General features: G+C 34.4%; 1 protein-coding gene, 1 long non-coding RNA gene and 1 pseudogene across 2 annotated transcripts; 1 reads left to right on the top strand and 2 right to left on the bottom strand.

Annotated features, from left to right (window-relative positions):
- Positions 1-1,523: 1,523 nt before the first annotated feature.
- On the bottom strand, positions 1,524-3,717 carry LOC123684851. The gene is made up of 3 exons (XR_006748202.1): positions 3,515-3,717; positions 2,729-2,886; positions 1,524-2,046 (listed from the first exon to the last, which is right to left on the bottom strand). It is a non-coding gene; the product is annotated as an uncharacterized LOC123684851 (long non-coding RNA).
- Positions 3,718-3,897: 180 nt separating this feature from the next.
- On the top strand, positions 3,898-7,558 carry LOC123670776 (balbiani ring protein 3-like). The gene is made up of 2 exons (XM_045604326.1): positions 3,898-4,048; positions 4,971-7,558. Exons 1-2 carry the CDS (start codon positions 4,039-4,041, stop codon positions 7,556-7,558), a joined length of 2,598 nt encoding a protein of 865 aa, XP_045460282.1. The 5' UTR covers positions 3,898-4,038.
- A 1,431-nt stretch (positions 7,559-8,989) lies between these two features.
- Positions 8,990-12,427, bottom strand: LOC123670778 (annotated as a pseudogene).
- Between the last annotated feature and the right edge of the window lie 254 nt (positions 12,428-12,681).

The following is a 12,681-nucleotide window of genomic DNA, read 5'->3' on the forward strand; positions in this document are numbered from 1 at the left end:
GACAAGACGGAAAATTCAAAATCGATTACAGAGCCATCTGTGACGAATCCTGCAAAATTGTTCGTACAAATCTTTTGTATTTTTTTGCTGAGGAATACGAATCTCCAATAAAAAAACAGGGGTTCTTATATGATATTCCAAAGTTGACCCTCGTACACCCAAGGAGGAATTAAATGGTGGAGATTCTGGCATAAGTGGACTTCCCCCCCAAAACCATTAGGTAACATTTTATTCGAAACATTTTCCGTAAGATGTTTCTTTTTCGAGATTTTTTACCGATTTAACTTAAAAATATCACTAGGTTTACACGAACGTTAATGCCAAATTTCAATGTATCTAGGGGCAGATGAAAACAAGCGCCAAAAAGCTATCGACACTAAATCAGTGATTTCTCAGATTTGTTTTTCATGTTAGGAAAAACTTCAATATATTATCTAAAACTAAATTTTATTCAGCAAATTAAATTCAAAGAAACATAAGAGGATTATAAATATCAATTTCGGAACAATCTAGTAATTTTAAAATTAAAATATAAAAGTTTCTTCGATGAAAAACAGCTCATGGGCTTTTACGTAGGAAGAAAGTTAGACGAAAAGCGTCAAAAACGAATTTTACGAAAACAATGAAACGTGAAATAAAAATTGTCAACTTTTTCAGATTTAGAAGAAAAAAATGCTCACCTCTGCTTAAAAATAAGTTCCAGTTCGTTGTCTACCTGCGTGCATTCATAAACATTCAAAAGTACACAGAATTCAACGGCTAAAGTCAAAAAAGGTACCAACATCAGGATTTTTTGAACCGATTCCCGTCAACAGCCTTATACCTCTCGATCAACGTTTATAGTGAGTGTCTCGTAATGGAAAAACGTATTTTATCCAATTGGAAATTGTTTTATTCACCCTTGATTGGTTTTGGACGTACTTATCTCACATTGTGCTTGAAGAGAATTTTTTCTTCTTGTTCTTCAATTATTCAATAATAAATATTTTCCCTTTCTATTGAATAGGTTTTTTAGTTCAGTGTTACAGAAAGTTTCTACAACAATGTTGTCATGAACCATACGTCTCTGCTCGAATTGCATTTTATTCGGTCAAAAAAATTTTTTTGTTAGCTACCTACTTCAAGACCTTTAATGAACTTGCGGATACAGCATACCTAATTCTCAAAACCTAGTGTTTCAATGCGGATTCATAACTATGGTTATTTCTTAAGTGATCCATATGTGTTCCTTGTATCCTTGTATGTATTTCTGTTTATTATTCCATAGGTTACATGTATTGTTGGTTTAGATATTATATTTACTTTTTACAAACTATATCCTATTGTACAAACAAAATTGAAATCTAAATAAAATTTTATACTTGATTATATTGAATATTTACTATTCCTTATCCCAGAAATGATTTCTGTGAATTTCCAATTAATATATTTTAAAATATGCTAGATCAACCTGTTTCCAAAAATATAAGGCTGAAAAACAGAAAGGTAATATAGATTTGTTGGTGAAGGACAATAATCTTTTATTTTGCTTTCTTGATATTTTTAATGAAATATTTCTCTCAATGTCGAAAGATAATTTTATATCTTTTATCAGGCTGAAATATTTACAATTATTAACCATGTTGATGTCATATTACACAAAAAAATTGTTTCAATGCTAAGTTTACTATTTAGTTCAACATCTCAGTCAGTAATTTATGAGAGTATCGATATAAAATATGGAAGCGAAACACATAAAAAAAATAATTTATTCATAATAAAATTCTTCATTAAAAATGAACAATTTTCATTGAGTAAAACACAAATAGTCTCAACATTTTGGTTGTAATTCGAATACTTCCCATAGTGGACAAAGTAATCAGTGAATGTTCAGTTAAACATAAGATGTATAACGTTTATTAGTGGGACAATATTCCGCATATTCTTCCCAAGAACACTCTGAAGATTTGCAACATTCTGAAGTTATGGAGCCTGTTCTTCTGATCTTGCCTCGTCGGAAACGTAAAAAGATTTTTGCCTTTTTTTCTGGAATCCAAGGATATTTCACTGAAACAAAAAATTAACTTGATAAGGAGATCGCTCATCACAGGGTTTTCCGATAATGAGTTTTTTTACAACAAAATGAAACCTTATTGGAAAACCCTTTTTTAAAGATATCTTATCTTGACCTATCCATTTCTGAAAAAACTTGAGCAGTCTAAGAAAGGATAATTTTTTCATTGGAGTGTTTCTTCTTGTTTTTCCTCCACAATTTATTATCTACAATTAAAAATAATGTAGATATTTTGTCATTCTTGAACAATTCATGCGATGGTCATGAAAGTTTAGGAACTTGTAAAGTAAATCACTGCACTATCAAAACTTTTTGACGTGGCGCATTCGCCATTAGGTAGCGTTCAGCTTATTTCAAAATTTTTTCATTGTGTAGATGAAAATTCTGATCTCTTCTTGGATACTATGACAGAGTTGGGTGCTATAAATTCCGCACAAAAATGAATGGCTTTATCATCCATATCGATTCGCCAGCGATCAATTGATTTTGAAGGATTAAAATTAGGGTTCCAATAAACAATAATTCCTAAGAAACTATAAGCAATGTGATCTTATAGAACAAAATAGGAATTTCCACTAATCTATAAGATATCAGTGGTAATTTTTTTGTTTTATTATTTTTTATAAAAAATTAAGTTAGAATCGAATCCAATTGAATACTTTTATGATTGCTTACCGTCCTCATCGAAAATATTGTCGGATCTTTTGGCTGGTCTTCTTCTGTTGATTCGATAAATATCATTTTCACATGCCCAAAATAGGTGTTTCATTAGTGTCTCCCTACATCGTACATATTTTTCCCTGTGCCAAGCTTCTCTCCAATCTGAATGAGACCTATAAAAAAGTTATATGTGCGTGAAATTGTCCAAGACTACAGTTTCCATAGATTCATGATAATATCTCTCGAATGCTTGAAAATAATGGATTTATTATCGAGTAAATGAATTAATTTGCTCTGGAAAATTTCCACGAAGCATCCCAGAGCGGTCCCCCATCCAGATATTGATCCTACTCGAAGCTTGGATTCCTTTCCAACGCTTTTCTCGAAAACTATGAGCGAATATTTAAAAAAATTTGGTTCAAAAATTGAAGGATGTATCGCGTTGATTGTCCTTGCCCACGAATTCAATCCTTCAAATTTGAAGGCAAATAATGAGGCAATTAAATACAAATAGTCATTTTTAAAAAAAAACTAAAACACCCAGTATCTCGGATTACGAAGCATTTGCGAACAAAAGTCTTAAAGCAAACTTTATTTTGTCACTTATAGAATCACCTTCTGAAGTTTGTTCCATTTATTCATTAACACCCTCTGTATATTGTCATTTTATATTATTATAAGATTTTTTTCTTAAGTATTCAGATATTTGCAATAAAAAAGAAAATAAAAAGCATCTTAAGAACTTTGCAGTATTTTTTTAAACAGGTCGTAATATTGTGTGAGATCGAGAAAATGACAAACCTTTGTATACTATTTGCATCAGTGCTTTATGAATGCATTCTTCAAACAACGAAAAGGAAGTTTCAACAATTTCTTGGTATAATATCGAACAACACATGTTGACTTACTAGTGTAACTATCTTCACTTAGTGAGAATTTTTCATTTGAAGAAATTTTTCCGATAAAGTATAAAAAATATATATCTAATTAATAAGTCACACAATTTATCCTAATAATTAACAAAATTCAATACGCAATTCAACTGGTACCGAATTGAATTAACAGTCATGCAAATGATAAAAGCGATAAGTGATTGAGTAAACAATGAAAATTTCAAACAGATAACACTAGATGGTTCTGGAGAGCTTGTTGCACACAGCACACTCTGTATCGTTTGCGTAGAATCAAGAAATGTGCACACGGCTCTAGATTATACTCCTAATATAAAATAGGCGTGCAATATTCCAGTCAGCGTACAGTAAACAGTGAAAAACCGGTCAGTGTTTTAAAAGCTTTCGAAGTAACCAAAACATTATACAGTTATCATGAGTCAAGGTAAGCTTCATTCATATTTTGTTTAATTATCCAGTTTTTATTTATATTGATTTTATGAATGTATGGAAATTTGATTGGTTTTTACAAAACACCCTCTTTTATTTCTCTTTTTCGGTTTTTTTAATCTTGGTGTTGGGTGAAGAAAAATTAGTTTTAAATTTTTTGGTTGACTCTTTCCAATTATTACTTACTTACTTAGTGGATAATGTTTGTCTTTTTGTTATATATATTCGGCAACCGAATAAAGCTATGTAATTACTCATAAATGTTTCGTATAAATCAAATTTTGAACAGTTGAATTTCAAACAAATAACAGTTCAAACCCTTAATGTTATCATTTATTCCTGCTTTTCTATGAATCAATTTGAATTGAAAATAAGAGAATAAGAGAATTAGTATGATTTCAAGTTATCATATGAAAAATAGAATAGTAAATTTCTAATATAAATTTTCTTGCAATTTTTGATTTCCACAATTTAAGTATGACCAGATTATTAAACAACTTTCCGAATTCCTTCTATATTTCCTGAAAAAGTTTTCGTTTGTTAATTTCCGCCATCTTCTCGCTGCTTCATCTATTCTGACGGTGTTAGACCCGGACTTCTCGCTGAAAATGAAAATAATTCAAAACTATAATAAAATTTGGTCAACGGAAAAAAAATTGATGTAAAGTGTGAAATTTTTGAAAAAAACAAGAGTTCTAATATATATCTTTTTTCGGGCTTAATTGTGCCGAATTGCCGCCCCTCGAATAGAGGCGCTTCACTGTTTCACTCCTAACGCCGGCCCTGATTGTATCATTCTTATTGTGAACTCTTAACTATTTTTAATTAATGATCTTTATTCAAATCCTCATATGTTTTTCAAAAAGTACTCAGACTTCACTTCCACAAAAAAATCACAAAATCAATTTTTTTTACAGCCGAAGGAGCCTGCTGCAGGAAGGAGCAAGTCAGCTGCAAATGCTCAGATTCCGGCAAATGCGGCCAAAGTTGCAAATGTGACAACTGCATATGTTGCTCAACCGAGAAGAACTGTTGCAGCACTAATTGCATATGCTGCAAGTCCGATGACGCTTGCTCCAAGAAACCGGGGGACGCTTGCTGCGAGAAGACTGATGATGCTCGCTGCATTTGCAAATGCACTAATTGCATATGCTGCAAGTCCGATGACGCTTGCTGCAAGAAACCGGAGGACGCTTGCTGCAAGAAGACTGATGATGCTTGCTGCATTTGCGAATGCACTAATTGCATATGCTGCAAGTCCGATGATGCCGGCTGCAAGGAACCGGACGACGCTTGCTGCAAGAAGCTTGATTATGCTTGCTGCATTTGTAAATGCACTAATTGCATATGCTGCAAGTCCGATGACGCTTGCTCCAAGAAACCGGGGGACGCTTGCTGCGAGAAGACTGATGATGCTCGCTGCATTTGCAAATGCACTAATTGCATATGCTGCAAGTCCGATGACGCTTGCTGCAAGAAACCGGAGGACGCTTGCTGCAAGAAGACTGATGATGCTTGCTGCATTTGCGAATGCACTAATTGCATATGCTGCAAGTCCGATGATGCCGGCTGCAAGGAACCGGACGACGCTTGCTGCAAGAAGCTTGATTATGCTTGCTGCATTTGTAAATGCACTAATTGCATATGCTGCAAGTCCGATGACGCTTGCTCCAAGAAACCGGGGGACGCTTGCTGCGAGAAGACTGATGATGCTCGCTGCATTTGCAAATGCACTAATTGCATATGCTGCAAGTCCGATGACGCTTGCTGCAAGAAACCGGAGGACGCTTGCTGCAAGAAGACTGATGATGCTTGCTGCATTTGCGAATGCACTAATTGCATATGCTGCAAGTCCGATGACGCCGGCTGCAAGGAACCGGACGACGCTTGCTGCAAGAAGCTTGATTATGCTTGCTGCATTTGTAAATGCACTAATTGCATATGCTGCAAGTCCGATGATGCTTCCTGTGAGAAACCAGAGAACGCTTGCTGCAAGAAGACTGATGATGCTCGCTGCATTTGCAAATGCACTAGTTGCATATGCTGCAAGTCCGATGGCGCTTGCTGCAAGAAACCGGAGGACGCTCGTTGCAAGAAGACTGATGATGCTTGCTGCATTTGCGAATGCACTAATTGCATATGCTGCAAGACCGATGACGCCTGCAGCAAGGAATCGGACGATGCTGGCTGCAAGAAGACTGATGAAGCTTGCTGCATTTGCAAATGCACTAATTGCATATGCAGCAAGACCGATGACGCCTGCAGCAAGGAATCGGACGATGCTGGCTGCAAGAAGACTGATGAAGCTTGCTGCATTTGCAAATGCACTAATTGCATATGCTGCAAGTCCGATGACGCTTGCTCCAAGAAACCGGGGGACGCTTGCTGCGAGAAGACTGATGATGCTCGCTGCATTTGCGAATGCACTAATTGCATATGCTGCAAGTCCGATGACGCCGGCTGCAAGGAACCGGACGACGCTTGCTGCAAGAAGCTTGATTATGCTTGCTGCATTTGTAAATGCACTAATTGCATATGCTGCAAGTCCGATGATGCTTCCTGTGAGAAACCAGAGAACGCTTGCTGCAAGAAGACTGATGATGCTCGCTGCATTTGCAAATGCACTAGTTGCATATGCTGCAAGTCCGATGGCGCTTGCTGCAAGAAACCGGAGGACGCTCGTTGCAAGAAGACTGATGATGCTTGCTGCATTTGCGAATGCACTAATTGCATATGCTGCAAGACCGATGACGCCTGCAGCAAGGAATCGGACGATGCTGGCTGCAAGAAGACTGATGAAGCTTGCTGCATTTGCAAATGCACTAATTGCATATGCTGCAAGACCGATGACGCCTGCAGCAAGGAATCGGACGATGCTGGCTGCAAGAAGACTGATGAAGCTTGCTGCATTTGCAAATGCACTAATTGCATATGCTGCAAGTCCGATGACGCTTGCTCCAAGAAACCGGGGGACGCTTGCTGCGAGAAGACTGATGATGCTTGCTGCATTTGTAAATGCACTAATTGCATATGCTGCAAGTCCGATGATGCTTCCTGTGAGAAACCAGAGAACGCTTGCTGCAAGAAGACTGATGATGCTCGCTGCATTTGCAAATGCACTAGTTGCATATGCTGCAAGTCCGATGGCGCTTGCTGCAAGAAACCGGAGGACGCTCGTTGCAAGAAGACTGATGATGCTTGCTGCATTTGCGAATGCACTAATTGCATATGCTGCAAGACCGATGACGCCTGCAGCAAGGAATCGGACAATGCTGGCTGCAAGAAGACTGATGAAGCTTGCTGCATTTGCAAATGCACTAATTGCATATGCTGCAAGACCGATGACGCCTGCAGCAAGGAATCGGACGATGCTGGCTGCAAGAAGACTGATGAAGCTTGCTGCATTTGCAAATGCACTAATTGCATATGCTGCAAGTCCGATGACGCTTGCTACAAGGAAATGGACGACGCTTGCTGCAAAAAGACGGACGTTGCTTGCTGCTAGAAGTGAAGAGCATTGTTTTGGGATAATCAGTACATGACAATTATGGGGTTCAAGCAATTGCTGCATATATTTTATAATGGCGAACATAATATGTTAAGATAAAAGTATTCCTATGTGTCAAAATTACTTTCCAAATGACGATATATTGTTAGTCCAAGTGTAAATTGAATGCTTGAATAAAAAGTCTATGAAAATTGAGTTGCTTTTTTATCAATTAATTCCGTATATTATTTACTTAATAAAATGATTTTCGCTAACGAAAATAAAGAATATTTGGGATAGATGAAGAGGAAATTCAATCTCTTATACACAAGTGAATTTGAAAGCATGAATTTTTTTTTCTAAAAGAAATTAACTGAATTTGAAGACGAAAGTAATTTTTCAACGATTTAATGATTATAATTTTGTTTCCAAGATAAACACTATGAAATTTGGGTCATCACATTCAATGATAAATATTTTCCCTTCCTATTGAATAGGTTTTTTAGCTCAGTGTTACAGAAAGTTTCTACAACGATGTTGTCATGAACCATACGTCTCTGATCGAATTTCATTTTATTCGGTCGAAAATAATTTTTTTTTAGGTAAGTACTTCAACACCTTTAATGAACTCGCGGATACAGCATACCTAATTCTAAGCATACCTAATTTTCAAAACCTAGTGTTTCAATGCGGATTCATAACTATGGTTATTTCTTACGTGAGCCATATGTGTTCCTTGTATCCTTGTATGTATTTCTCTTTATTGTTCCATAGGTGTTCCATAGGTTTAGATATTATATTTACTTTTTACAAACTCCTATTGTACAAACAAAATTGAAATCTAAATAAAATTTTATACTTGATTATATTGAATTTTTACTATTCCTTAACCCAGAAATGATTTCTGTGAATTTCCAATTAATATTTTTTAAAATATGCCAGATCAACCAGTTTTCAAAAATATAAGGCTGAAAAACAGTTACGTAATAAGGATCTATTGTTGAAGGACAATAATCTTTTATTTTGCTTTCTTGATATTTTTAATGAAATACTTCTTTCAATGTCGAAAGATAATTTTATATCTTTTATCAGGCTGACATATTTACAATTATTAACTACGTGGATGTCATATTACACAAAAAATTGTTTCAATGCTAAGTTTACTATTTACTTCAACAGATCATTCAGTAATTTATGAGTAGGTATTTGATTTCATCAAAGAAATGGAAAGTATTCGATATTCTCTATTAATTATAAAATTCCATAAAACACCAGTCTTTGATATTACATATTTGACTCAAAATTAGCGTTGAAAGAGTATCGATTTGAAATAAAAAGGAGAAACAGACAAAAAAATTATATATACATAATAAAATTCATCATTAAAAATGAATAATTTTCATTGAGTAAAACACAAATAGTCTCAACATTTTGCTTTCAATTCGAATACTTTCCATAGTGGACCAAGTAATCAGTGAATGTTGAGTTAAACATAAGATGTATAACGTTTATTAGTGGGACAATATTCCGCATATTCTTCCCAAGTACACTCTGAAGATTTGCAACATTCTGAAGTTATGGAGCCTGTTCTTCTGTTCATGCCTCGTCGGGGACGCAAAAAGATTTTTGTCTTTTTTCTGGAATCCAAGGATATTTCACTGAAACAAAAAATTAACTTGATAAGGAGATTGCTCATCACAGGGTTCCCAAATAATGAGTTTTTTTCTACAAGAATATCAAACCTTATTAGAAAACCATTTTCTAAAGATATCTTATCCTGACCTATCCATTTCTGAAAAAATATATTTTAAAATATGCTAGATCAACCTGTTTCCAAAAATATAAGGCTGAAAAACAGATAGGTAATATAGATTTATTGGTGAAGGACAATAATCTTTTATTTTGCTTTCTTGATATTTTTAATGAAATATTTCTCTCAATGTCGAAAGATAATTTTATATCTTTTATCAGGCCGAAATATTTACAATTATTAACCATGTTGATGTTATATTACACAAAAAAATTGTTTCAATGCTAAGTTTACTATTTACTTCAACATCTTAGTCAGTAATTTATGAGAGTATCGATATAAAATATGGAGGCGAAGCACATAAAAAAAATAATATATACATAATAAAATTCTTCATTAAAAATGAACAATTTTCATTAAGTAAAACACAAATAGTCTCAACATTTTGGTTGTAATTTGAATACTTCCCATAGTGGACAAAGTCATCAGTGAATGTTGAGTTAAACATAAGATCTTTAACGTTTATTAGTGGGACAATATTCCGCATATTCTTCCCAAGTACACTCTGAAGATTTGCAAGATTCTGAAGTTATGGAGCCTGTTCTTCTGATCATGCCTCGTCGGAAACGTAAAAAGATTTTTGCCTTTTTTTCTGGAATCCAAGGATATTTCACTGAAACAAAAAATTAACTTGATAAGGAGATCGCTCATCACAGGGTTCCCCAATAATAAGTTTTTTTACAACAAAATGAAACCTTATTGTAAATTCCTTTTTTAAAGATATCTTATCTTGACCTATCCATTTCTGAAAAAGCTTGAGCAGAAAGGATAATTTTTTTATTGGAGTGTTTCTTCTTGTTTTTCCCCCATAATTTATTATCCCAAGAAATCTTGGGATAAATTTCATTTCTACCCGAACTCATTTCCAATTTTATCCTATTTCCCAGATTCTAGAACTTCTAGATTGAAATCACGCAAACCTTTATGGACTAATACCTTCCTTGAATCCAATGAAAGCGACAAGGAAATTTGGCGTTCGGGATGGACTTCTTCTAACGTCTTCAACAAAAGTCTTGTCGGTGATCCCTCAGAAAAAGTTCTAGGTTTCAATCTTCCTAGGAAAATTTGGTGTATTTTGAATCGACTTAGAACTGGTCATGGTCGTTGTAATAGTACCCTCTTCAAATGGCATTCTATTGATAGCCCTCTATGTGAGTGTGGTGTAGAAGAGACCATTGACCACTTGGTGAATGATTGTCCGATTTATAAATTTCATGATGGTTTCCAAGCTATCCATTCAGTTTCAGATTCTTTCTTAGAATGGGTAGTTAACTTCAAATCGATATAATGAAAACTAATATTTAGTATTCCTTTCTGCTTCTTTTTTTTTTTTGTTTTAGGATCCAATTGGAAATTATAGAGTCGTCAACCGAAAAGAGAGGATAAAGAAAATTTTGTTTTGGTTGAAGAGGAAGTCCTTCAATATAAATTATGTCAGCTTATTCTGTAAACGTTTACACAAACCAGTCACTACACCGATACGGGGAGACAGAGTTTTTGCTGAGGTTTTTATCTGTTCTCTTGTATCATACGTTGAAATGTATGATGCCCCATTACATTTCCTCTGCTAATACTGAGATTCATCGACACATATGCTTGATTGTTTGAAATTAATATTTTGTATTGCTCTTTCTCAAAAGAATATATATATATATATATATATATATATATATATATATATATATATATATATATATATATATATATATATCTACAAATAAAAATAAGGTAGATATTTTGTCATTCTTGAACAATTCATGCGATGGTCATGAAAGTTTGGGAACTTGTGAAGTGAATCTCTGCACTATCAAAACGTGACGTGGCGCAGTGGCGCATTCGCCATTAGGTAGCGTTTAGCTTATTTCAAAATTTTTTCATTGTGTAGATGAAAATTCTGAGCTCTTCTTGGATACTATGAAAGAGTTGGGTGCTATAAATTCCGAACAAAAATGAATGGCTTTATCATCCATATCGATTCGCCAGCGATCAATCGATTTTGAAGGATTAAAATTAGGGTTCCAATAAACAATAATTCCTAAGAAACTAAAAGTAATGTGTTCTTACAAAACAAAACAGTAATTTCCACTAATCTATTAAATATCAGTGGTAATTACTTTGTTTTATTATTTTTTATAAAGAATTAAGTTAGAATCGAATCCAATTGAATACTTACCGTCCTCATCGAAAATATTGTCGGATATTTTGGCTGGTCTTCTCCTGTTGATTCGATAATAGTTATTTATAATACAAGTGCAGAAGGCATTGATATTCTTCCACGAGTTCAAAATTCAAAAACGAGCCACGAAGTGGCGAGTTTTGGAATGAACGAGTGGTAGAATGAGCCTTCTGTACGAGTATTATACATTATTTTCTCTAATTCATTGCATTTTCATTGAAACTAATGAAATATTTCCATAAATATATTTTAGTGATTTTCGCATTGAAAAATGTTGGTTGGCAGAACTGATTTCTTTAAGGCAAATTGATGAATTGACAAATAAAGCCGTGGCGGAAAGTTCGGAGTACCAACATAGAATAATAAAATATAACCATGAAAACTGTGCGTTCCTGATATATTCTCGCACGATTTTGTTCTACAAGATGTGGAAGAATGAACGGAATAACCACAGAATTAGAGAAATATCATTTTCACATGACCAAAATAGGTGTTTTATTAGTGTCTCCCTACGTCGTACATATTTTTTCCCTGTGCCAAGCTTCTCTCTAATCTGAATGAGACCTATAAAAAAGTTATATGTGCATGAAATTGTCCAAGACTACTGTTTCATGATAATATCTCTCGAATGCTTGCAAAATAATGGATGTATTATCGAGTTAATAAATTGATTTGCTCTGGAAAATTTCCACGAAGCACCCCAGAGCGGTCACCCATCCAGATATTGATCCCTCTAGAAACTTGGATTCCTTTTCAACGCTCTTTTCGAAAACTATGAGCGAATATTTGAAAAAATTTGGTGCAAAAATTGGAAAATGTATCGCGTTGATTGTCCTTGCCCGCGAATCAGATATTTCAAATTTGAAGGCAAATAATGAGGCAATTAAATACATATAGTCATTTTTTAAGAAAAACTAAAACACCCAGTATCTCGGATTTCGAAGCATTTGCGAACAAAAGTCTTAAAGCAAACTTTATTTTGTCACTTAGAATCACCTTCTTAAGTTTGTTGCATTTATTCATCAACACCCTCTGTATATTGTCATTTTATATTATTATAAGATTTTTATCTCAAGTATTCAGATATTTGCAATAAAAAAGAAAATAAAACTATCTTAAGAACTTTGCAGTATTTATTCAACGAGTCGTAATATT

Source organism: Harmonia axyridis, chromosome 1, assembly GCF_914767665.1.
Source record: "Harmonia axyridis chromosome 1, icHarAxyr1.1, whole genome shotgun sequence".
NCBI classification, from domain to species: Eukaryota; Metazoa; Arthropoda; class Insecta; order Coleoptera; family Coccinellidae; genus Harmonia; species Harmonia axyridis.